This window comes from Triturus cristatus, chromosome 6, assembly GCF_964204655.1.
Source record: "Triturus cristatus chromosome 6, aTriCri1.1, whole genome shotgun sequence".
NCBI classification, from domain to species: domain Eukaryota; kingdom Metazoa; phylum Chordata; class Amphibia; order Caudata; family Salamandridae; genus Triturus; species Triturus cristatus.
The window spans coordinates 620,350,706-620,377,776 of record NC_140589.1 but is presented as its reverse complement, the minus strand read 5'-3'; the positions used below and the strand labels follow the sequence as shown (position 1 = coordinate 620,377,776).

Genomic DNA, 27,071 nt, shown 5'->3' with positions numbered 1-27,071 from the left:
CAGCGTTTAGCATGAACTATGACGCAAGCCAATGGAAAGAATTGGCGGGGCTTAAACTCCACTTCAGAAATATCACGATTACAAGAAGCCTCGCAGAGTGAGCAGCGCATGCGCGCTGCAACGCAGGTCTTCGAGACCTGAAAAAAAAAAAACACAGAAACAAACAACTAAATAAATACAACTCAGGACTAGAGCACATGATTCATTGTGATATGGAGTCATTTGGTAACATTATTCATGTCATCTTGTCAACATCATCTTTCCCCCACCCCACGAAGTTAGCAAGAATCTGGGAGTCTTTTTACCATGTATTTTCTCTGCTTGGTTTTTACACGTTCCATGCATCATCCTTGAAAGTAGATTGCTAGCACTTGGGTCTCGTTAGACTCCAAACTGTCAAACCCCAACACCGGCCAAAGAATCCTTCCAAAGGAATTATTCTTTTCAGGGTAGAGCACTCGCGCCTATGGGATCTCCACCGTGACTTCACGTCCTGATAAACGTAAAGCCTTATTTATCTGTATGCTAAACGTGTTAACTGGTGGTGAACTAAGTGCACTTCAATCAATCGACACTCACACTGGCTACACTTAAACGTACATTTCAGAAAAACTGGGAACAGTTGTCAGAGTCAACCCCAGAAACTATGCCGTTCTCTGATTGGAGTTCCAAAAAGCAAAGAAAGAAAAGTCAAAAGTCTGCACACAAGCCTTTATCTATGCCATATCTCTGTCCCGGAAAACCACCACTCTGCATTAGACTTGCTCCTACACTACTGTCCTTTGAATATGGGTTAACAGTAATACTTTTTTGACTAGTGTGTCTTCCTTCTGGATACCACCTTGGGCGCTCTCATACCCACACCTGCTTTGTTATAGGCCTTTTTTTACTCACTTTTCTCCCATTGTGCAATCGCATGCAGACCATGTTAAGTGCCACGCTTCCCTTGCTCTGCGATCCACTTTATACTAATGATTGCAATTATAAAATAAATATCCGATATCTTACCTGTACAACTGCATTGAAAAAGCATGTGTTTCCTAGATTTTGGATTCCCTTCACTGGCACAGAGATGTTGTTTATCATCATGTCGTTCCCTTTTATTATTTTACACGAGTCATTGTTTCCTTCACAAAGTCGTATGACTTTTGCTGATGCACCTACAAATAAAAACAAAAATTTACATTTAAAGCCACACCCAAAAATTGACAGAGGTATCTATGGTAATCTTTAGAAGACCGTAAAAACCTCTAAATGCTTAAGCTGCATAGATCTTCTTGATCGGCCTTTGGGTCAGAGGGTGTACTGTGTGCATTGTATATCAGGGCCGTATTATAGAAAGTGCCCTGGTGGCGCAATGGGCATGTGCGCCCCCGGGGCACTTTAGTATTACTGAAGGGGTCACATACGCTTGTGCGGCCCCTTATGTAATACTGATAGCGCAGGCGCACATGTAGTGCCAGTGCTATATCAAGAGGGAGTTCCCTAATTTGCATGGGGCGTGGACCCATGCAAATAAGGGCATATCACTGCTTTCGCGCCCACGCTGTATTATGGATGCAAGCGCAAAGGCAAACATGCCTTCAGGAGGCACACACAGTGTGCCACAATTTCTGTGCGCCTCCTAAAGGCAGCCATCTGGAGGGGAGAAAGGGGGTCCCAAAGACCCCCGAGACATCTGCTTGCACAAACTAGGAAAGTGCGCCATGCATGTATACGGCCCCAGGAAGGCTCAAAGTAATGACTGTCCCACAGACTTTCATGCAGGACCATAAATATATTTTTAACTAAGGAACACAAAATAACGAGAAAAGGCAATAGGTCCGTCTCATATTATGATTTACAAGCCACACCACTTAGCTTTGTTACTGTTTATATACAGTTAGAGAAAGCAGCTGGGCACAGTTAACATCAGAAGCATCTCAGAAGAAGGGGAGAAAGGCCTCCGGAGTGCTCATGGTGTGAACAGCATTCTTGTGGGAGGGGAAATTAGCCGCCAGTGGCTCTCACAGTAAGAATTTGTCTTGGTGGCTGAGGGGAATAGCTGTGGGGTGGGCTCACAGTATAAACAAGCATTGGCATAGCCAATAGGTCTCGCCTTTGGGGCCTTATAAGTGTTTAGCCATGCAACAGTTGCATAACTAAATACTTATAAGGTCCCAAAAGCGAGACCTATTGGCTACGCCAATGCTTGTTTCACGGAGACTTCAGCATCGGCGCTGTACTTTTAAGGAAACACGTACCAACGTCAAAAACCAAATTGAGTGCAGTCACTACAAAAGCACAAAGGTGTGAAGCTATTGGTGCAGATAGAGCATTACGCTTAGAAATGATAATCACGAAAAAAGAGCCAAATAAGTACTTGTGTTGTCTGTGAAGTTAATCCAAAAGTTTGCAGCAGTTAATGTGAAAAGAGCACCGTGCTACTAGAAGCTCAGTGCAGATGAAGAGCTAGACCATAAAACCATCACTACAGTAAAGATGTGGAAATTAAATAATAACAATAACAATATATATATATAATTGCTGCCCACCCCATGAAGAAGAAGCATGCTGCTTCGAAACGCGTAGGGGACAAAATTTACCGAACTTCTGAATGCAGATGCCAGTAATTAAAAGGTTGGAAACCTGTTCTGTGTGGAGTGGCGTTCTTAAGATCAGAGGCACCTTTGGTTGGATTTGTGACGCGGCGGCCTCAGCCGCGGGGAATGCACCGCCCAATACTTCAAATGGGTCTGCTTGGCTGTGAACTTTCAGTCCATGTACAGCGCACATGAACTTTAAAATCTGGGGCACCTGCATTTGGAGGTTTGGGGCCGACTGGAGGGCTGTGAAAACCAATAAGAGAGGCTAGAAGTGAAAATAAGGCTCTTTGACGAACCCTACCTGAAGGGGTTAACTTGTGCGACTACAGCGCCCAGTATGCATCACTGGAGTTAGCATACATCAAAAGAGGAAATGACGTTGTGGCCGGTTTCGTCAATTGCTGCCCACCCCATGAAGAAGAAGCATGCTGCTTCGAAATGCGTAGGGGACAAAATTTACCGAACTTTTTAATGCAGATGCCAGTAATTAAAAGGTTCGAAACCTGTTCTGTGTGGAGTGGCGTTCCTAAGATCAGAGGCACCTTTGGTTGGATTTGTGACGCGGCGGCCTCAGCCGCGGGGAATGCACCGCCCAATACTTCAAATGGGTCTGCTTGGCTGTGAACTTTCAGTCCATGTACAGCGCACATGAACTTTAAAATCTGGGGCACCTGCATTTGGAGGTTTGGGGCCGACTGGAGGGCTGTGAAAACCAATAAGAGAGGCTAGAAGTGAAAATAAGGCTCTTTGACGAACCCTACCTGAAGGGGTTAACTTGTGTGACTACAGCGCCCAGTATGCATCACTGGAGTTAGCATACATCAAAAGGGGAAATGACGTTGTGGCCGGTTTCGTCAATTGCTGCCCACCCCATGAAGAAGAAGCATGCTGCTTCGAAACGCGTAGGGGACAAAATTTACCGAACTTTTGAATGCAGATGCCAGTAATTAAAAGGTTGGAAACCTGTTCTGTGTGGAGTGGCGTTCCTAAGATCAGAGGCACCTTTGGTTGGAGATATATATATATATATATATATATATAGACACATATATGTGTGAGCGAGGGTATTAAATCAACACACCAACCAGTTAGTGGTAATGTGAACAAAATGAAAAGAGCAGAGCTGATCACACAAAGCACCACAATAAACATAAAGCAAGACGCGACTAACATTTACAACGGTTGAATTCAAATATAAGCAACGTGATAAAAAGTATCAACAATCGCTATATTCAATGTACTGCATGTGTGTCTGGTTCTGCCATAGAAGTTGGGAGACCCGTTTGGAATGGCGATGCAGTCAAATGCACGTAATGGGAGAGGCGAGTGCAACTCTTCTGAATAGTGTGGTGGGAACCGACTACTGGAATAAGATTGCCCCTACAGTTGAGGACTCCGTGGTTGGGTGGCAGGGCAGACAAATTCAAAGGCTGGAGCGGTGGAGGGAGAAGAGTGGGGCGGGCACTCTGAAGTACCCCTTACACACTGACAATACCTCATCACGATCGCGATTACTCTAAAAGCGAAAGTGATCGCGATGACGCACGCTAGGGATGCGCGCGCAGCAGCGGGGGGGAGGGGTATGGTGCTGAAGGCTGGCGCAGGAGATGACTGGGCGAGAAGGGAGGGGGGAATGCAGGGAGCAGCTGTGCGCGTGCATGCCATCGTGCACTGTAGCTTGTCGCCAGCACAAAAAGGTGGGTAGCACTTTCTAAACCCACCTACTAAATGTCTCGCCAGACCAGTGCATGCGCTGGGTCAGGCGAGACCTAAAAACGGTTCAGTGGCATTGGAGGGGAGCTGCCAGGCAAGGATTAAAGAGGAGCTGCCTGGCATGAAGAAAGGAAGTAGCGGCCTGGACGGCTCTGCTGCAGCAGAGGGGAATATTTGCCAGGAGCACTCACATTGTGAGTACCGTCTCTGCAGCATGGATGAGGAGACACTGGACACACTCGCTATGTGGGCTGCAGACTGTTTAAGCAGGGGTGAGAGATGCACACCTTGTAATCAAATTTAGTCCATGCTTATACAAATGCAAACTTTATCGGCGTGCATACTTGCTCCGCGCATCGTCCCATTGCGCTGCAATATCACAAACCACGAGGGAACCACGACCACAGTCCTGTGGACTGATCAGATGTCATGGTAATCGTGAACATGTTTAAAGTAGTTTCTGCGCTAATAAATAGGCGATACCATGTTACAAGACAAAGGGGTTGGATTCACCAAGGGTTAACGCTCTATGTTGAATATTTGAGAACAACACAGGTGTTGAAGAAGGGACTGGTGTTAGTATGCTGGTGTAAACTCTCTGGGAACAGGCGAGATTACCTTGCAGCGCTTCATTTACTGCTTATTGAGAACATTATCCTCGTATACAATAGATGGATTTCGTGTTTTAATTTAAGTGAAGTGTATTAGTATGTTGACAAAGATGGGTAAAACATATATGTGCTTGTATTTCTAGATGCCCCTGATGAAGGGAATCTTCTACCGAAATGCATTGGGTTGTTGTAATAAAATCATGACATGAGGAACCTACCTTTTGCTCCTGAGCCTCTGTGAACATCTACGTAAAGCATTGATATGAATAAAATGAATTGAATGAAAAGTTAAGAATGAAGGGTGAAAAACTACGGTGAAAAATAAGGACAAAATAGAAGATAAAATTATCTGAATTTAATTTATTGGATTCATATAGTCTTGTGGCTGTGCAGCTTGGTGGAAACACTGATAGTTCCCTCGTGGGCTGCAGCCTGTTGGCAGGGAAGAAGAGCCATATTGTAGGTATTAAGGAAGAGCCACCATGTGAGAAAGGAAATAACATCCCAGCAGCAAGACACAGGAGTGTATTTATTTAATGTGTGATAAGTGACTATATTTTTCGAAACAAATATTGACAATGGGTTATTTCCTATACTTTCAGGTGTAAACTAGTCCCTTATGCATCCTAATGGAAGTGGAAACATACACCCAAATAGCCAAGAGTAAGACGGTACTCCTATTGGATGATTCAGGATTTGATTGGCAATGTCTCAACTCAATAACTAAAGGATCCTGAACCAAAGAAGCCGGTGGCTGGAAGAGACTGGCCCAAAATCCACTGCATGTGGATACAACGTTAAAAAAAGCCAGAACATAGCGGCAGTATGGTCACAACCGGACCCACCCAGAGTGGCTACCTGGAGTAGAGGGGTGGACTGGTGTGCGGCCCAGGAGCGGTCGTTGTGTGCTGCGCGAGGCTGCCCCAAAAAATTCCGCAGGATATGGGGGAAGTGGCTGGGGGGCATGATTTGAAGGGTGGGGGCGCAGGGGGTGGGGACGGAGGATGGGAGAGGGTGGGAGGGTCTTTGCAATGGTTTATTGATGCTTATCCAAATGCAGTTACTGATGCCTTGTTCAATGCACTGCTGTATCTTACTCTTGATACTGTCTTTTATGCCGCAAAACATAATAAAAATTTGTTTATCAAAAAAAGCCAGAACATGGCGACTGCGCGTTAAGCAGCCACTTGCACCCGGAGCTCCCGTTCCCGCCGCTTGTTTTTTCCCCCAAACCCTCTCAAGTCCTTTGTGCCCTGTCTTACAGCGTCTTTTTGTGGATTTATCTTCTTGCTCCATGGTTGCTGCTGCCGAGGACGCCTGGCCGGGGATGTGTGTCGGAGAAGTGACTCCGAGGTTTACCGTTTTGCCCCGCTGGTCCGAGGCCACCATGGAGCTCCGGAGGGGCCGCAGAGCGGTTGCTCGCGGGCTCCTCGGGTTAGCAGTGGCAGAGACAGCATCATCAGCTTTCTCTTCCCGGGGGGCGAGCAGAGAGGACAGCAGGAGCTGCCTCGTAAAGGTACAACAATTTCCGAGCTGGTACCAGAGGCTGTTACAGTGGCTTCGTCGGAAAGAGGACTTGATAATCAGTAATTACAGGAGTCTTCTGTTTCTGGGATTCAAGACCACCAAAAAGACCAGGTTTGTCCTGCACTTCAGGTGAGGCTGCCATCTACTACTGTTTTTAAGGAGGGCATTAAGAAAAAAAAAAGCGTGCAGGAGTAGGTTTGGGGTCCAATAAAATAAAAACAAAAAATAAATCTAATAAGCATCCTCCGGTGGAACAATTTATAGATAAGTAAAAAACGTGGTTTGTTCCCGAGCATAGGCAAAGTCAAAATGTCCAGTGTAGCTGAAACAATTGACAAAATCAAGTTCAATCCTTTTGTGTGAGGATTTATCTTTTCTTTATTTTCTCAGTTATCCTGATCACATATTCCACAGCATCACGTCAGAGGTGCATGCGGCCAACACGTGTTTCGTCTCGGGGTAATACAACCCCCACGACTTCCTCAGGGCTACAAACAAAGATAGAAAACCTTTTTTCAAATAAAGAGAAATAATCATACATCGATAGAGTTACACATTAGTGATAGAACAAAGGAACGACCTTAAGAACCCGAAACTCCTCAGTGAGAACTCACTACAGGATGTTTTGAAGTGAGTTGAGAAAGTCCCATCACATACGAGTTATGGAGAGAAGTGAAAATACGAGATGTGAATCTAAGCATAGAGCAGAAACCAGAGAAGGAAAACAGAAAGAGAACACCCTGATATAAGGAGTGAAAAGGGTTGAGACGGTCTCACCCTAGATGTATCCATAGCTATAAATACTCCGTACAGTATGGTGTTGGAAGCAGTGACCCGGAAATGTATCATGAAAAAGTGAAAGAGAATCCCTACTATGATGTTACTGATTCCAGAATCGATGTGTTTAAGTTTGTGAGACATTTGAAATTAAAAAAAAAAATTGAACAAAATCCTAGGCCTAATCTATCCAGGAGATGTGAGGACACTATTGGGGATGTTTCCATTCAAGATGTATTGAATGTTACTACTCTTTTATCCTTGAATGAGGAGGCTGACTCACCGGTTGATATTCGTGATGTTGCATCCGACCTAGATCATCTGACCAATGTGAGTATAGATAGTGGCCTTAGAAATAAATCTCGCTGGACTCCCCAACTAGCCAGTGGCAACAATATTGACCTTTTCCACAAACAAGTCAACTTAGAACTGGACAAATTAGAGAAACGATTGATCACTACCAAATACACAGCTAAACGACATAATTTGACTCACAATGAAAGGAAAGCACTTGAGAACTTATCTAATGATACAGACATTATAGTGAGAGAAGCAGATAAGGGGGGAAATGTGGTCATAATGGATAGATCAAAATATGATTCGGAGATCTTGTCACAACTTACTAATGACATCTGGTATAAAAAAGTTGATAGTAACCCTATGTTTGAAATTACCAAGCTATTCAACCTTAAACTATGTAAATGGCAAGAATGTGGCCTACTATCCCCAGAAGAAATTCTCTTTATTAAAACAGACAAACCCAGATACCCTTGCATGTACTCTCTCCCGAAGATCCACAAAAATCTGAGCGACCCACCAGGTAGACCGATCATTTCGGGGATCGGTGGACCTAGTGAAAGAATGGCTGAATTTGTTGACACCTTTCTACAAGAATATGTACGCAATCTTCCCTCTTATATCAGGGACACGAAACATGTGCTGAACATCTTTAATGACCTTACATGGGATCAGGAAATGAGATTTGTGACAATGGACGTTGTCTCACTTTACACCAATATCTCTCATGATCACGGTTTACAGGCTCTGAGACACTTTCTATACAAACGCCCAATTGAACTGCTGGAACACTCTGAGATGCTAATTGAAATGTCCTCTCTAATTCTAAAAAACAATGCTTTTCTGTTCAATGAAACATGGTATCTACAGACCTGTGGCGTGGCGATGGGTTCCGGGTTTGCTCCGTCTCTAGCCTGCCTATTCATGGGCTGGTTTGAGGCGGAGCATGTCTGGGGCCCTCAGGGAGCGAGATGGCATGATTATATCCTATATTTTGGAAGATATATAGATGATTGTATAATTATTTGGACGGGTAATAGTGAGGATCTTGAGGAGTTCTTTCGATATATGAACTCAAACACTTACAACATGACATTCACGATGACATCAGATCCGTCAAATATTATCTTCCTTGATCTTGTTCTTTTTCACAAAGAAGGGAAAATACACAGTAAAACGCATCGCAAAACTACAGCATGCAACTCCCTTCTCCACGCTGATAGTGCCCATCCCAAGAGCCAGATTAATGCCATACCTTTTGGTGAAATGGTTAGAGCACGTAGAAATTGTAGCATAGATGAGGATTTCCTTGCTCAAATAAATAACATCGAACGCAGATTTTATGCCAGAGGCTATTCAGAACAGATCATTGGAAAAGCTAAAAAGAGAGCCTTACGACTCAAGAGATCTGAAACTCTAAAAAATATATCAGGCAAAGATAAGAAAAACACCAAACCTTTGGTCAGACTTGTGACCAACTATCATCCATGGTCACATAAAGTTTATACCATCCTTAAAAATAACTGGCCATTACTTGGAGCAGATAAAACATTACAACAATACATCTCGACATCTCCTAGTATAACCTATAGGAGAGGTCAAACTATTCAGAGCATTATCAGCCCGAGTTACCCCAAACAAACTCAGACTAGGAGTACATGGCTTGATTCACTCAATTTGGGTTCCTACGCGTGTGGCAATTGTAGCATGTGTAGGTTTACCAGGAGAGGAATAAAAGAATTCGCTTACAACGGATCACGTAATTTTCAGATCCATGACCATATTGATTGCTTAACAAAATATGTTGTCTATGTGATCGAATGTAAGTGTAACATGATATACGTGGGGAGCACTATACGTCCTCTCAAGGAACGTATGACAGAACATTTTCGAGCTTTAAAAAATCTTGACATTAGATACCCCATAGGTAGTCATGCATCTACATGCTCAAAGCAAACTGCCTCTTTGGGATTCCAGTTCCATGGCATTGAAATTGTTAAAAAAAACTCTACGGGTGGCAACAGGGAACTGAGGCTTAGACAGTGCGAGGCACGATGGATCTTGAAATTACATGCGGTTGAACTCGGAATAAATGTGGACCATGAACTACATTATTTTCTACCTACATGATTGGGGTTCCACTTCCGATCTGTTTGATGTTTAGTTTGTCATGTTATCTTGTTATCTAACCTGACTCCGCTTAACTGCTTTTTTCTGTATCTATGATTGATAAGTATTCGAAACATCAATGTTTATACTACTGTTTGTTGTGTTGATGAGTCTTTTAGACTGTAATATTATTCTCCAAATGTATGGGCCTCGCCATAAGAGCATTACTGTTAACGTATGAACTAATGTATTACAACTGCCCTGTTGGACATTGATATGCTGATTTCTCGTTACCTTGGAGGTTTAATATGATATCAGGTGACATTTTGCTATGATCTATGTTACTATAGACTATGGTGTTCTCCATATTCTGTCACATTTTCCGATACTCATTTTGGTGATCTCACTGGGACGTGTGCTCTGTTCACTTTAATATATGTTTTTATATTATACTGACTCTCCTTCTCCCTACTAGTCTCCTCCTACGGATTTCTCCGTATAATATTCTAAATTCTTATGAATCTCTCTGAACTTAATGTCTTTTATCCAGACTTAATCTAAAGAAGAGATGTAGTTTTTGGATACCCTTACAGTCTTTCGAGTCCGTATGTACGTACTTTTGATGTAGGGCGCGCTTGATTATTACCGATTACACTGTTATCAATACTCACATCTTGAGATGACATCAATGACAGTGGCATTGGGTTGTTTTTTTCGGGTCTTAACCTATATGACACTCAGTATTGATAGTTTTTGATTTGGTAACTAATAATTAGCCTCTATAAACTTCAGGCATCTGTGACATCGCATTGATGGCGATGCCTAGACCTCATTTTCCCCTAAATATGGGATCTTTGTACAGGGTTCGTCGAGGAGATAACTGAGCAGACACTAAATATGATTATTAATTTCACTCATATTGTGCGACTCTTGCTAAGAGTTTAATATGAGTTTGTCTGCATTCTGGTTCTCTATGATATGAAATTAAGTACATGAGCCTAAATTCTCTTCTTTCATCTTCGCCTCTCAATGGCTATTACTGCTCGCCATTGTAGGCACTCAGGATGATATTTTGATCGTCCAAGATGGCACTGTCCTTTACTAGTTAATCTTGTCAGATCGTTAACCATGATGGCGCTGCTACTCTCTCACTTTTCGGTCAGTCCTCTCTCTATTGTAACTCTCAGGGACGCTCGTGCGTCGCATATATTGAGGGTTATGTGGCGTCCGCTTGCTTCGATACACACCAGGACCCCAGATATTGACGGAGTACTCTCCTTCGTAGGTAGGTTTGTAGATTTCATAATACCAGCCACACTAGATAGACCCTGTGATTTGCCGATTGCATGTGGAGCTGGGTATCGGTTCCAAATTGAATTCTTGTCGAGTTTTGAATTGTACTCAGCCTTTTACACTCTTTTTTTTTTTTTTTAAAAGAATTTTATTGTTTTGTAAAACAGTGAAAACAGTAGGACATTGATGCGAGCCTTGTATACATATCCATAAGAAGAGCATCACCCCCTTGCACAGTCCCTCAACCAACCCAAGTTCTAATGCATTTCGAAATACCCTAAGGCCCCATCCCCCCACCGCCCCCCAGGTTCCCCTAGCCATCTGAGTCAGAGGAGTCCTCATCGGAGAGAGGTGGTGGTTCGCATATTTCTCCCCTGTACTTGTTCCATGCCCCCCAGACCTTGGCCCACTTGCGGGGACACCCCCGTCTAAGGAACACAGAACGTTCCGCAAACATGGCTGCGTCCATGTCTTTGCGCCACTTGGACAGCAGCGGCACCTCCTCTGCACCCCATTTTTGGGCTATATTTCTTTTGGCCGTTATGATGCCCACTTTTACACTCTTTTAAGTGACAATTTCTTTTGCGTACTGCTTTTAGAGTCAATAATTATAACTTTGTACTTTTCAGAATAATATTTGCCGAGTGACACTTTCTCCTTGGAACTGTGCTGTTCGTATTATAACGGAGGTAATTTTGTATAGACACTGATGTTTGGATTGTGACAAATAGATTTGGAGTATTTAACAGGGTTGTCTTGATTTAGATTTATTCTTTCTCTTGCCTCGACGGCGACCTGTGTGGATTTATTAGATTATTTGATAATTTATTGTTTCTATTTGATATTTTAAATAGGGGTTAGTTTAAGACATTGAGGACTTTACTCAATGACCGTTTTTTGATATGCACACTGCTGTGTAGATATTGGTCTAGATGTTGAGAATACTCCCTAATTTCGGGTGGATTCCAGTCCCCGCCTAGATAGGTAATACATATATTTTACTTTCTAGGTTCCAGAAACGCACTAATAGTATTCCTTTGCTGATTGATATTTGCATCGTACTCGTTGCTTGTGACTGATCATTATATTTATAGGGTGAGTGTTTTATACATTATATAAACTGCCCATCGGGCTTTTATTCACGGTACCCCTACGCGGAATTTGGGGTTACTGCTTCGGTTTTTAACGAGGGATTCTCTTTCACTTTTTCATGATACATTTCCGGGTCACTGCTTCCAACACCATACTGTACGGAGTATTTATAGCTATGGATACATCTAGGGTGAGACCGTCTCAACCCTTTTCACTCCTTATATCAGGGTGTTCTCTTTCTGTTTTCCTTCTCTGGTTTCTGCTCTATGCTTAGATTCACATCTCGTATTTTCACTTCTCTCCATAACTCATATGTGATGGGACTTTCTCAACTCACTTCAAAACATCCTGTAGTGAGTTCTCACTGAGGAGTTTCGGGTTCTTAAGATCGTTCCTTTGTTCTATCACTAATGTGTAACTCTATCGATGTATGATTATTTCTCTTTATTTGAAAAAAGGTTTTCTATCTTTGTTTGTAGCCCTGAGGAAGTCGTGGGGGTTGTATTACCCCGAGAAGAAACACGTGTTGGCCGCATGCACCTCTGACGTGATGCTGTGGAATATGTGATCAGGATAACTGAGAAAATAAAGAAAAGATAAATCCTCACACAAAAGGATTGAACTTGATTTTGTCAATTGTTTCAACTACACTGGACATTTTGACTTTGCCTATGCTCGGGAACAAACCACGTTTTTTACATGTTTATCGTCAATTAATCTGTTTAATTGAAGATCTGGGGACTCTTTGTGGTTGCTTCCCCCTGTTCCCTTGAGCACTCTTTCCATGACCATTGATCGGTGATATACTCTATTTTGATTTTGCGCAATTTACAACCTAGCCACAACTTGTGAATCCAGAATTTATAGATAAGGTTTTATTTAAGGCACCCACTACACTCACTGCGTCTTCTGCTCTGACCAGCAGCTCAGCCTTTCAAACTTATCAGGTTAAAGACAGGAGCATTAAACCGGGAAGGTCCTAAAGTAATCCCCCTGATACTAAAGTCAAGGTTACCCCTTCATTACGTTCATACTTCAGAGTACAACCGGAGGTTCTTGATAACGTAAAACAGGGCTAAGTTCTTAGGAAAAGTTCAATCACCCCAACTGTACAACCATTATTGGAACCGGTTGCCGGAAACAACATGGAGCCTGTTAGTGACCCAATTGTCCAGCAGGATAACTTGGTCACTATTTTAGGGGTGGAATCAAAGTCTAGAGGGACTGCTAGCCTTGTTGATTACAACCAGACGCGTTCAGCTGCGGGCCAAGGCAGCGGCCTCCTTAAGGAGAAGGTTCCGATTGGGTCTTCAACTGCATCCCGTGAGGCCCTTTTTGTTACACTGTCCGAAGATATAAAGAAGGGATTCACAGTTTCTGCTGTAAACCAGGGTGAGATCAGAAACTTTTGTGAATCATTGGAGAGGAAGGTAGACCTGCTGAACTCTCGGACTGAGACTCTAGAGAACAATGTTGGTGAATTGAAAGATCATCTTGGGGTGGCAAAGGCGGACATTCTGTTGCTAAAGAAAGAAGGCGTGGACCTACGTGATAGAATGGAGATATTGGAAAACAACGCCCGTAGAAATAATCTACGTCTTTTGAACATCCCAGATGGAAGCAAAGGGTCCGACCTCAGATCCTATATCATCTCTCTACTCAAAAAGTCCCTAAAGCTCGAGTAATCGGAAGAGACCTTGAGCCGTGATATACAGAGAATCCATAGGGATCCCTTTTGTAGGAATCCAAATAGATCTAAGCCAAGGAAGATCTTAATTAACTTCTTTACCTTCCCTCTAAAGGAGAAGATACTCAATTTGGCACTGAAAACAAAATCACTGAAGGCTAGAGAGTTCTCTTTTGAAATTCGCTCTGATCTCTCCAGGAGTACACTTGACAGGCAGTGGGAATTGGGAAGGAAGATTGACGATTTTAAGAAACTTGGCGCAGTAGCTCAGTTAAAGTTTCCAGCCTTCCTGAAAGTTATGCATGACAACAAAATGCATAACATAAGATCAGTTCAGGAGGCTGACGATCTGCTTGACGTAATTAGTAAGGGGATCCCTCAATAGTGAGAATTGTTTAGGATCTCTTTTTTTTTTCTTTTTCATTCTACATACCCCTTTTTCCACTTCTCTACATAGTCGGGTCAGAGCTACAGGGAATTTCATAAAGGAAAAGAAAGATGAAAGAAAGGAAAAAGGAGAAAGGGACGAAAAGAAAAAAGGGAGAAAGGAGAAAAGAAAAAAGAATGAAAAAAAAACAAATAGTTTTTTAGAATTTTTTTTATCAGAGTTTTCTTTTTCTCTTTAAGATTTTTCTAGTTTTCACACAATCTAAGGGTCGGATAGGCTGCTCCGGGTTGCAGCTTCTGGACTCCATCTGTCCAGATAATCGGGGTAAGGGTTCTCCAGGGTTGGGGGGTGGGGTGTCCAGGGCATCGGGTTCGGGGTAGGGAGCATAGGGGTAAAAAAAAAAAAAATCCTCATTCGCCTTAAAATAGTTTCATTAGTCTCAATAGTTATGGAACCTCGATGGATCTGGTGCTGGTCTTCTCTTTGTCTTCTATGGGTCAAAGGTCGCGGATTTGAACCGCCATGAGCTCTATACAGATTTTGTCCGGGAATGTCAATGGCCTGCGCATAAGACCTAGTAGAGATAAGATTCTGCAATATCTTAGGGATTCCCCCACGCAGGTCATTTTTCTCCAGGAAACACATTTGCTCAAAGAGGAGACCGTCAGTCTTTTTAACCCCTTCGCTGCTGCGGACATTCCGCTGCAGCGCTGGGGGGGGCAGGGGGGCAGCGCGGCGGGCCTGTGCTCATGACGGAGCCGCTCCGTCATGAGCCACAGTTGAGCTGTGCTCATGACGGAACGGTTCCGTCATGACTCCGCCCATTTGCGTTGTCCCCTCGCACAGGCGGGGAAACAGCGCCGCGCAGGCGGAGCGGCCGCCAACAGGATTGTCATGACGGAACCGTTCCGTCATGAGCACACGCCAACCGTGGCTCATGACGGAACGGTTCCGTCATGAGCAGGGAAGGGGTTAAGAATAAAAGATGGGTTGGCTCATATGTCAGTACAAATCAGTCTGCAAATATTAGAGGGGTTTTAATTTTATTTAAAAAAACAATCTAAGGCTCGGATCCTATACCAGTTAGTGGACCCATGTGGCAGATGGGTCATTGTGAAAGTTATTATCTTGGAGTTCCAGTTTACCTTGTTTGGTTATTATGGACCCAATCAAGATGATCCCTCTTTTCTCAAAACCATCTTTTCTCACCTGTTAGATTTTCCAGACCCGGTAGTTTTAGCAGAAGATTTCAACATCGTACCTAATCCTATATTAGACAAATCTCCAAACAACAGAGCTGCTGCTCTATCTAAATCTCGGATTTACCTACAAGATATGAAGGTGCAAACTGGTCTCTCTGATATTTGGAGAGAAAGATCTGGTCAGCAGCTGGGAGTTTCCTATTGTAACAACAAATACCACCATAAATCAAGAATCGACTACATCTTGATTAGTCAATCTCTAAGGGGTAGAGTAAAGCACAATACCTATTTGTCATCTCATCTTTCAGACCATTCCGGTATTTTAATAGATTTCGAGTGGCCACAGTCTCACTAAGTTAGAACATGGTCTTTTGACCGATCCTTACTCTTGGAGGAGGAAGAGATATCTTTCTTATCCCAGGAAACCGAATACCTTTTGAAAGCAAATTTAGATTCAGCTACAATATCGGTCGTCTTGGATTCCTTAAAGGCATTTTCGAGGGGGTCAAATTACAAGCAGAATGAGCTTTAGAAATAAAAAATATAAAGGGGAGATTGTGTCAATTGAGGCTAAATTGAAGGCAGTAGAGGTAGATCTTAATAGCCAGGCTGCACCCGAAATACAGCAAGAATACTTGACTAAATGTAATAAATTGAAAGAACAGCTGGAGAGTATTCTGCATACTAGGCTTATTCGAAGATGGGAGGCAAGTAAGATTGCCCACTTTGAATATGGTGAAGGGGCAGGCAAGCTCCTCGCTTGGAAAGCCAAATCAGATCGGTTACGAAATCAGATCAAAGAAATTGTTATCTAAGGCGAAGTTGTCACTCTCTCTTCGGATGAAGAAATTGGAGATGCCTTCTTTAATTTCTTTCAAGATCTTTGCCAAGATGAAAACGTGGTAGGTAGATCTAAAGCCAAGCATTGGCTGGACAAAATTTCACTCCCCTCCCTGAAACCTGAACAGCAGGATTATTTAGTTCAGGACTTTACGCAAGAAGAGGTTAGGAAGGCTATATTTCTTTGTAAGAGAGGGAAGGCTGTAGGGCCCGATGGGCTTCCAGCCGAGCTCTACAAATTAATGAACGATACGATTGTTCCTACCTTGACACGGCTCTTCAATGAGATACTACAGGATGGCCTAAAGCTCCCAATATCTTGGAATGATGCCACAGTCATTTTGATCTTGAAACTTGAAACAAAAACATCGAGCTGTGGATCATATAGGCCCATTTCACTCTTGAATGTGGATTATAAAATCTTCGCTTCAATCTTGGCGGCCAGGTTAGGGCTTGTGGCTGGTAATATTCTTCATTCCGATCAGAAGGGTTTTGTCAAGGGAAGGCAATTAGCGGACCTTACCTACGATCTTATAGGGGCGATTGACCTGGCTTCCACGTACTCACTCCCCTTAGCTGCTATGATTTAGATGCCACCAAGGCCTTCGACAGGGTTAATTGGAACTACTTGTCGGAGGTCTTGGAAAAGTTTAACTTAGGAAAAAAGTTTTGCCAAACTGTCCAACTGATATACCAGGAGCCAACAGCTAGACTTCTGGTTAACGGTAACATCACCAAATCCTTTAAGATATCCAGGGGGACCAGGAAGGGCTGCCCACTCTCCCCTCTCCTTTTTGACCTCTATATTGAGCCGTTTGCCCATCGGCTCAGGGAAGATCTTAGTATTCAGCCTTTCGAATATGGGGATTGGGAGAGGAAGGTGGCCCTGTTGCGGGTGATATTTTAGTTTTTTCTGACGACCTGTCGACAGTTTTTCCAGCAGTGATTGATTTGGCAAAAGACTTCGGGCTAGTCTTGGGTTATTAGATCAATGCTGCAAAGACCGAAATGAGGGCCTGGAATCTTAAGAGGACCCAGCACCAGATCAGTTCCAATGTGAGATATTTGTGGATTAGAATCGTCCAAGATATAACAAAGATAGCTGAGGTAAATCTAACTTTGGTCGCTAAAGAGTGTCAGAAGCTGATGAAGTACTGGGCCCATCTCCCTTTAACCATTCTTGGGAGGGTGAATTTGATTAAGATGATGATATTACCTAAGGTAACCTTTCTCTTCAATTGTATCCCTCTTCATTTTGAAAAATGGGCTATAGATAAGCTACAGCGGCACATAAATTCCTTTGTTTGGGCTTATAAAGCAACAAGAATAGCCTGGAAAAAGTTGAGGCATAGGAGAGAGAAAGGTGGCCTTGCTCTGCCAGATTTGCAGCTTTTCAGCTTTCACACTCACGTATGCTCCTGAAAATGCCAGTAAGTACGGGAGCAGGTGAGATGTTCCTGCCATGCTTAGGGGAACTAACTTACCTGAGGAGGCCTATCTGTTTAAATTTGGGGACCCAAAATTCTTTAAAAAGGTTAAGCTGAAGGTTCGTCAGGGTCTTGCCAAAACATGGGCCAAACTTAAAAGCATCGTTGGTGTTAGAAATGGGTGTCTCTAGTTGGCAATGGCAGGCCACTGTCCAAGTAGGGACCCTTCTTCCTAAGTCAGAGTAAGCGGGCTACACCCTTTGATAACTCCTGCTCAACCCTGTGGTAACGTAGCACGAGCAGCTAGGCTTATCTCAGAGGCAGTGTGTGAAGCATTTATGAGCATACACAGTAACATAGTGAAGAACACCTCAAAGGGACACCACACAAGTAGTTAAAAAAAAATAAGTATCTTTATATATAGACTTAACACAAGACCAATAACAGTAAAAATCCACAATACTAGCAAATAGGTTACTCTTGAAATGCTGCAAAAATAGTTTAAAGTGTGCAAAAAGGAGTTCAGTTCAAGGCAGTGGTCTCTGCGACCCTTTTACTCACAAAATACCTGGATTCTGTAGCAAATCAAACAAAATGTCGCTAAGGAGTTGTAGCGATGATTTTCCTCACGTGTGACCAGCGATGCGTTGAATCTTTGCCGCAAGGAAGGATGATGCGCAGATCTGTGTGCAGGACAAAGCGACAAACTTCTCCACGCTAAGCCGGCGATGCGTTGAAATCCTTGCCATGAAGGGAGGATGATGCGCCGAACCTCTTGCGTGTGCGATCTTGTTGCGATGAAAAGAAATGGCGCTCCGCGAGGAAGCAACGATCCTGATATGATGCGATGAAAATGACGGACGCTCGGCGTACGCGCAGCGATGTCGTGAAGCGATAAACGCGATGCGATGATCTTTGGTTAGCGAGCACTTGGAGGCCCGCAAACATGCGATGCGATAATCTTCGGGTTAGCGAGCATTTGGCAGCCCGCAAACGTGTGGTGCGATGATCTCCGGTAGCGAGCACTCAGCTGCAGCAGCGCAATGATTTTCCCTACGCTCTTCAGCTGCGGCGGCTCGCAAACGGACGTTAGCGATGATTTTCAGCACTCTCTTCTCTGTAGTAGAACTAGAGGCCCTGGAACTCACAGGAGCCTCACCTGCAGACAGAAATCCTCGCTGGGAGGAAACAGGAGGCTGGTGGTGGAGTCTGATGTACCTGAGACTCCAGCAGGAGGCTAGCTCTCTTCTAGCCCTTGGGTGATTGCTGTAGCAAGATAAAATAAAAGTTCCTTCAAAGTCCTTTTCCTGTTCTTCCAAGTCCAGTAGTAACCACTGCAGGCCAGTCCAAGAAACAGCACACAAGTACAAGGACAGTCCTCTCCTGCAGATTCCTTCAGTTACACGGACAGAGGTTCTTCTTGTTGTCCAGGAGCAATACAAATTGTAGGGGTTTCAGCACAGATATTTATACTCCAAAAGTCTTTGTTCTCAGAAGCTACAAGTCACTAAACCCAACCAGAACCAGTTCTGCCCAGTCCTGTAGCACTTTGTTTACCAGGCTGCATCCTTCCTTTCAGAAAGAGGGGGTCTGCCATCAGACGCACAGTGGGAAATGGAGCCAGCATTCACCTTGCCAGGCACAGCCCTATTCAGGTCCAGGAGCTACCCCTCCCCATACTCCAATGCAGATCTCTCTATTCAACCCAGGTCTGACTCAGCCTGCCCTGTCCCTCCAAAACCAGACAGCCAATACACATCACTGGAAGGCTTGGGCAAGAAAATACCTACTTTCTAAAATTGGTATTTTCAAACACAGAATATAAAAATAAACTTCACTAAAAGATGTATTTTAATATTCTGAGCTCAGGCATACTAAATTCGTTTCTCTACCATGTTCTTTAGGTCAGTTAGGACTATAGAATGTAATAGCCAAACCTCCCATTCTGGCCTATGGAAAACAGGTAGCCTTACAGTAGTGAAAAACGACATTGGGTGTAAATCACTACCAGGACATGCTACACACATCAGAGCATGTCCTACCTTACACATACAATGCACCCTACCATAGGGGTGACTCACATGATGCCAAGGGAAGGTTTAGGGGCTGGGAAGTGGGTGCACTTCACAGCCAAGATGGCAGTTCTGGACTGCACACAGACTCTGTAGTGGCAGGTCTGAGACACACTTTACAAGCTGCTTCTGTGCGTGGCGCAAACCAGCGCTGCAGGCCCACCAGCAGCATTTGGTTTACCAGCCCTGGGCACACACCGGCCACACTACTAGGGACTAACAGGTAAACCAAAGAAGCCAATCATGCGTATACCAATTCACATGTCATATTTACACAGGGAGCATTCGCGCTGTGGCACTGAATGGCAGTGGCACAGTGCCCAGAGCATCTATTACCAGCAAAAACAGAGGAGACAACAGCGAAAAATGGAAGGGAGACCCACGCCAATGGTGCCAGGTCTAACAGTTGGACTCAACTATTTTCCTAGCTTGGCCCCGCTTTGGGATTCTCCCGGCGCTCCGGAGTGTCTGAGAGACAGATTGGCACTACCTCTTAGAGAAGCTGGGCTGATGGTCTGAGGGGACCTGGCCTTTGAAGGCACCCTTATTTCTTGGTAACAACTCAGAGACAGAGTTGGAGAAGGTCTTTCAAGGTTTAAATATTTTCAGTTGAGGAGTTGGGCCCAATCACAGCAAATCCTTAGAAAATCTATAGGAAGTGGCAACATCCTAGAACATCAGCTTGTGGCTAAGCCACCTGGGAGGAAGGAGGTTTCTTTTTGGTACCAAGCCATAGTGGAGACCGTAGACGGTGAATTTAAACTGGCCGATAAATTGTGGAGGGAATTTTTATCTGACCAACATTGCGACTATCTGTGGCAGAACTCTTGTAAGATCCTGCATGATGTAGTCAAACCAGCTTGGTTTGAAAATAAACCATTTGTTTACTATTCACAGGGCTTATTTCTCCCCACAAAGGCTCTCCAAAATTTGGAAAGACCCGCCAGTTAGTTGTGGGCAGTGTGGTTTGGTTGAAGCCTCATATATACATAGGTTTAAGAGTGCTCTGCTTTTCCTACCTTTTGGGAAAGTGTTGGTAAATTTTTAGTGGACATCTTGGGTTGCCCAATACAGATAGACCTGTCCCTGATAATCTTTGGCTTCACACATCAAGATACAGGCCCATCCAGATCCCTGCTTTTTCATGCTATTTTGTTAGCCAGGAGACAAATATGCAAACAATGGACAGAATCCACTCCTCCCATTTATTCCGACTGGCTGACCTCACTGTTTGAGACTTCTAAGATGGACTTAGCCAGATTTGGCAGCGGAAAGAAGACATAATTTTGGGACTACTTGTTGTTAAAATGGGCCCAGAACTAATTAATTAATTCAATTTGGTATTATTTTTGGGAAAGGGTCCTATGATTATGCTGCCGTGGCACTCTTTGGACTAAGTCGGTTACTCCCAGAGTTAGCTCAACTGGTGTTAGTAACCTCCAAGTCTGTCAATATAACTGTAGGCCGCGTGGCATGTGGGTTGCGGAACTGGGCGCCGACATCTCTGATGAACACTGGGATTTATGTTGTAGGCTCCTTGACGTCTTATCCCCCAACTACAGGCTCCGCCTGATCCATTTCAAATACATACATATGACGTATCGCACCCCTAGCCGGCTACATCGCATGGGCCTGAGGGACACAGACAATTGCTGGCGCTGTAAGGCACGCGGAGCTACTTTCTTACATATGGCATGGAAATGTCCCACATTGGCGTCCTTCTGGGCCAGGGTGATGGAGATGATATGTACAATCACTGGCCTACTGATCCCATGTACTCCGCAGACTACACTACTAGGAATCTTACACATGGTCAAGCCTAAACACCGTAAGCTGCCGGCCATGCTAATTTTGCTTGCCAAACGACAGGTTGCAATGCATTGGGGAGTTGCTACGTCGCCTAACATTAGGGAATGGGTTAAAAGCGCGGTATATTGCCAGACAGCTCGCTTTATACTGGGAGCTCTTGCCGGTGCGCTCGCGGCCGAAGGACATATGGGAGCCCTTCACACACTGGTTGGCGCAAACTACGCTCCAGGCACTGTTACTCGGGGCTCTTCATTTGGACTGACTGGGTGTGGACGAAATCCAGGTCGATCATGGGACACGGTGGTGGATAATGGTGATATGGCTCATGAACGGGAAGGGGCGGAGACGGGTGGGTCAGGTGCATGTTGTTAAGCAATAATGAGCTGGCATCTGTCAATCCTATTGATGGCGTTGCGCTGGTGGGGAGTTGTGTCGTCAATAACCTGTCATATGTACACAGCAGTGAGTTGTATTGTTTATTGTTGCTGAAAATGCAAATAAAAAGAATTAAAAAAAAAATATATACCTGTAGGCGGGTCTTCCCCGAGGTTTTCATTTTCAAATGCCTACTCTTCTCAGACTACCGAGTAAAGGTATGGACAGCTTGAGTGTTAAGTGAGGTTGGTGGCAAATGAGGATAAAAAAAAAACGTTTAAAAAAGTTATTGGCTTATGCCACACATAAAAAAGACAAGATTGGCACCTGATCACATAAAAATCCTTCTCTAAAGTGACATTGGAGTGTGTAAATGTTATCAAATAATGCTAATCAGTCAAAGAAATGTAAATTGTGATAACAAAATAGCGTCAATGCTGAACAGGTCATGATAAATTATGCACCACGGTAAAGACATATAAATTAGGGGCAATTCATTAAAAAGGATTTCAGCTGCTGGCAGTCAGACTGACACGGATTCCAACATATCTATTAAAACAAACTGCAGAAGAAGCGTGAACCATATGCTATCTAAATTAAAACATATAATGTAACATACAACATCAAGGCCAGATACATGTATTGTATTAAAAAAAAACGGCAGGTAGTTGGTAACGTAGCAACAAGAATGAGTGATGTTTAAATGCATCTCAAATTATATGTGCAAAATAAAAAATAGTTTTTTGGTATAACACACATTTTAGTGCGTCTCAAAACTAGTAGGCCCTGACACAAAAGCATTAGTTAGTTTAGGAACTGTACATTTTCAAATACATTTCATAAAATGACCAATTTGTTGGGATTTGCGAAAATTCCTTTCAAGGACATGGTAATTTATGAAATTATAGATTTCCTAGTGCATGCCTAAACTGAAACTCAAAAGGGTTTGTGTTTACTGTTTCTCCATAACAAAAATATTTTTCCAAAATGACAAATTCCTTCATTTATGTTCCCAAAACATGGATGTTTTGGGACCATGAAACCCACATTACACATTTACTCTGCAACAGTAAAGTTAGATTTGCAAATTAGGTGTTAAAATAAATTTGAATTGTTGGCAGATTCCACACAATTATGACTTTGTGGATGTTATTCAAATTTGCAACAGCCAAAACTTCAGCTTTCTTCTGGGAGGTCCTCTGTCATTATCAGCCCCACTTTGTATCAGATATATTCTAAGACCAATATAAAATGTAAACTCAAAACTAAACTCATCATAAATATCTTCCTTATGGTGAAACCCTTACTGAAATATACTGGCTGTGTCTTCCTGTACTAACACCTAGCTCAGGCTGCATACTCTGACTATAAACACTTATGTTCTGAAGCATATACCTGATTGCAATTCTGGAACACACAAATATTCGGAGTTCATTTCTGGAATACATGAATGAAATTAATGCGGGTACTATAATCCAGACTTCCACATTGTCTTTGAATATTACAGCTATTAGAGAAGAGGAATGAAACAGGATTCATAAATACTTGACCTTTAAACCTATTCGTTTTAGTCAATTATAACATTAAAAAAATTCCTTGCACTATCCTGTAACCAACATTAAATTACTGGGAAACTTCATTCTGCCCAGTCTGCCAGGCATGACTGCTTTTGAGATGTTATTTGCATTATAGATCTATGAAAAACATTTTAAAAAGACAAATACTGTAATTCCCCAAAATTCACAAGTGCAATGTTCTGGGATCATATTTTCCTGTGATCCATATATTTAATTACCACCAGGTCATCCAAAATCCATCTTTCTGAATAGTAAATGGTATATACATGTTTTTTTTTTCCACCACAATAGTGATTACAATCCGTATTTTTGTTTTAAAACTTATGATTGCAAAACCCCAACAATTCAGTGGAAAAAAATCATATCAAACGACGTTATGGGTGGGATAAAATGTATCCTCTAAAAGCCACTGAATTGAAAAGTTATGTTTATCAGCACCACGAGAGCCGTAATATACAGAAATTTAGGGTTGGTTAAGGTGGACGTTGGACCGATTACAATACCTGGTCAAATATGCACACAACCTTGCAAAAAGGATATAATGCAGATGAGCCTGAGCCAACTAAAGCTGGTCACATAATGCAGCAATCCGTGTCCCCAGAAGCCCATAAACCCTCCAAACATACTTTTTCACAGCCCAAATTATACCCTTGAGCAACTTGGGTGAAGTCACATAGCTCAGTGGTTCAAAAGGAGAGAACTTTGAGTTGCGCTGGTCAGCCAGACACCAAAGCAAGGGCCAGCAGAGGGACAGCAGTTGAGCAGTTCATGGTTTCTCAGGCACGGCCAAGAAAGGTGCTGCTGGTGAGCTTGAGGTCATATCTGCGCCTTTGGTGCATGACATTCAGGCTGAGCCTCTCTCTACATCAGACCTCTACCACGAGGAACATACATTGCTACACTCTAGTCTTGAGGATGGCAGTCATACTGGACATGGTGAGGGGGCGCCACTCCTCTTCTGCTATGATGTACCCTATTGAAGATTGGGTGAGCCTTCTTTCGTCTCGGTATTAACTCTTTTGTGGGGTCTTGAAGATAAGTTCCGGCTGGGACATTAAAATAATGAGGCCCCCTTCCTGATCGCAAGCTCCATTCATGGAGCACACAGTATCCTAGAGGGAAGGCCCACTGCTTCGCACTGGAGATTCAATGAAGTTGCCTTTCATGAGGGTATACACGGGTGCGAAGGAAAAACATGTCATTCCCTAGGACACCTGGAGTACTATGAGGCTCACCAGTGCCCTCCTCATTAGTGATACATTCGGGCGTTGGCTCATTCTTCAATTCCAGGCTCTGTCCAGAACAGACAGACAGGATACCTGCTTTCTGACTAGTGTTACCAGCTCTGTCTCCCAGTAAACTATTGTGTCTGTCATTGATAAACCCGCATGTTTCTATATTTTTGGACATCAGTAAGAGTACACAACCATTTGTTGACAGAATTGGTAGGGCTATAAACAGGAAAAGCTTAATTCCAAGACAAGGAATAACAATGGGGATAAGGGACATAGAATAGTGGCGGGGTTTAGTCTACAAGCTGGGCTGACTCAAAATGTGGACATGATAGTGACACATGCATTACTACTCAAAATGAAACACTGACAATATTCCACTGACGAGAAGACAGACACAATAACAGTTCACCTAGACCAGTGGTTCTTAACCTGTGCTCCGGGGACCCTGAGGAGCTGCCAAGCCTACTGTGGGGGAGTCCCCAACTGCTTAGAAAACAAAACAATATTTACAGAATAATAAATTAGTATCCTTAGATTGATTAGTGGTAGCAATGCAAGTGCATCAAACAGAAAATAGTATGGAGGATGAGTGGCCTCAATTGAATTTAGAAAAGCATCAACTTTCCTATTAAAATTAAAATTTTGATTCATTTGTGTATTAAAGAAAATGTTTAATTATTTGTGTATTTGTTTGATTAATGCCTTTTCTGTATTTGCTGTGTATTCTTTTTGTTCAAATCATCAAAACTGCTTAGGCCATGGTCCCCCACTTCAAGCAATGGCCCAGTTGGGGTCCCGGGATTCCAATAAAGATTTAGTTGGTGTGCCCGCGTTCCAGAAATGATTAAGTGGGGGTCAACAGAAGTCAAAGGTTTAAGAAATGCTGTCCTAGACTGCCGAAGGAATGTCCAGATAAACTAACTACAAAGTTGTATTTGACTGGGTGGGGTACTGCATTTATGGAAGAAGGTGCTACCAACTCTAATGAAAAACTACTGTATATGGAAACGGTTATAGAGATAACATGCTGAAAGATCGAGAAGTTGGAGGCACAATCCTGGCTAAATAACACACACTGGAAATGGGCTAGTTGGAAACTTCCCTCTCTAGGATCTCTATCAAGACCCATCGGCATGCATCTTAATTACAGTGATCACAATACTGTTCTATGAATTGCTAGGTAGATGGGAGAAGAACGCGTCCAAGGTACAAAAATATACTTTTATCCAGGCTTCACCACCATGGTAAAATAAGCAAGAAGAATCTTCAGCGAGATAAAGAAGAAATTATGCACCAATGAGCACCAACATGCAATACTATGCCCAGATTGTCTGAGAGCATGATGGGAGGATAAGACATCTCTTTGGAAAACCTGACAAATCTAAAAACTCATTTTAAAAGACATATTGGGAAAACAGTGGAGAAAAGTACAGGAAAAAGAGGGACAAATGAGAGCCGAATCTGCATACCAGGACCTGGCCAACCTCAGTTATAATTAATAGGACTGAAAATGTGGGCAAATGCCATAGCAGAACCTTTACTAACGCATGTAGGTATTGATGTTATTATCTGACAAACCTCAAGGGATCCTGACTGGGGCTGGGATTAGATACATATTACATTTAGTCATAACATGGGCTGTGGGGTTCAAGTGGTTGGATCCCTCACTCCATATTGCTTATGTTTGGACTTGTACCTATTGGGGTGCTGGTGCGTCTTTTTATTGGTGGATTCATGATTGGTTAAGATATATTTGGGGTTGATTAAATGTTGCAGAACCTTAAATACATTCTAGATATAAAATCACTGTGGTGTCTGGGTGAACACAGTGATGTAAGGAGGGGATGGACTAGGAACAAAGTTCATACACTTAACTCATTAGTAAACTGATAAACCTACTGTCGTGGAATGGGATGGAGTTAAATAACCCCAAAAAAGTGATACAAAACTTTGTATACATAGACAAATAATTAAAGCAGCCTTTTTGCAAATAAATCATTTCCCTAGCAAGTCTACACAGTCTGCTATCAATTGGGGGTACAAGATGTTTTTCATCCTACAGCTCATATTCCCGTTGCTTAACTATCACTGTATCTAATTCCATAGATTTCACATTTAACAGAGTTCTATCTGATCTGAAGGAAGATACACACTAGTATGCATCACACTCCTTGGAATCCCCATTACCCTGATTAATGCACACTGTCCTAATACCCGTGAAATCTGAAACTATCAAAGAATACTCCGACCTGAAACCACGGATCTGTCCTGTATTATTCTACTATAGGGGAAGCATTTGAAAACATTGAAATGGGAGTTAGTATCTTCAAAAAGATGGGGCCCCTAAGATCCAAACAGGGGCAAATAAATAAGAATGGAAGCAAAACTGAAGAAATAAGAAAAGAAAATTGTCACTTACAAAATTTAGACAGCATCACCAAAACTAAATTTAGCA

General features: G+C 43.0%; 1 protein-coding gene across 4 annotated transcripts in view; it reads right to left on the bottom strand.

Moving 5' to 3' along the window:
• USP45 (ubiquitin specific peptidase 45) overlaps positions 1 to 27,071 on the bottom strand; it is a 1,582,349-nt gene that overhangs the window by 1,091,541 nt on the left and 463,737 nt on the right. For all 4 annotated transcript variants that reach the window (XM_085611114.1, XM_085611117.1, XM_085611116.1 and 1 more), the window contains exon 6: positions 1,009 to 1,160. In XM_085611114.1, coding sequence (XP_085467240.1) covers positions 1,009 to 1,160 — 152 coding nt within the window. The remainder of the gene's footprint in view (positions 1 to 1,008; positions 1,161 to 27,071) is intronic.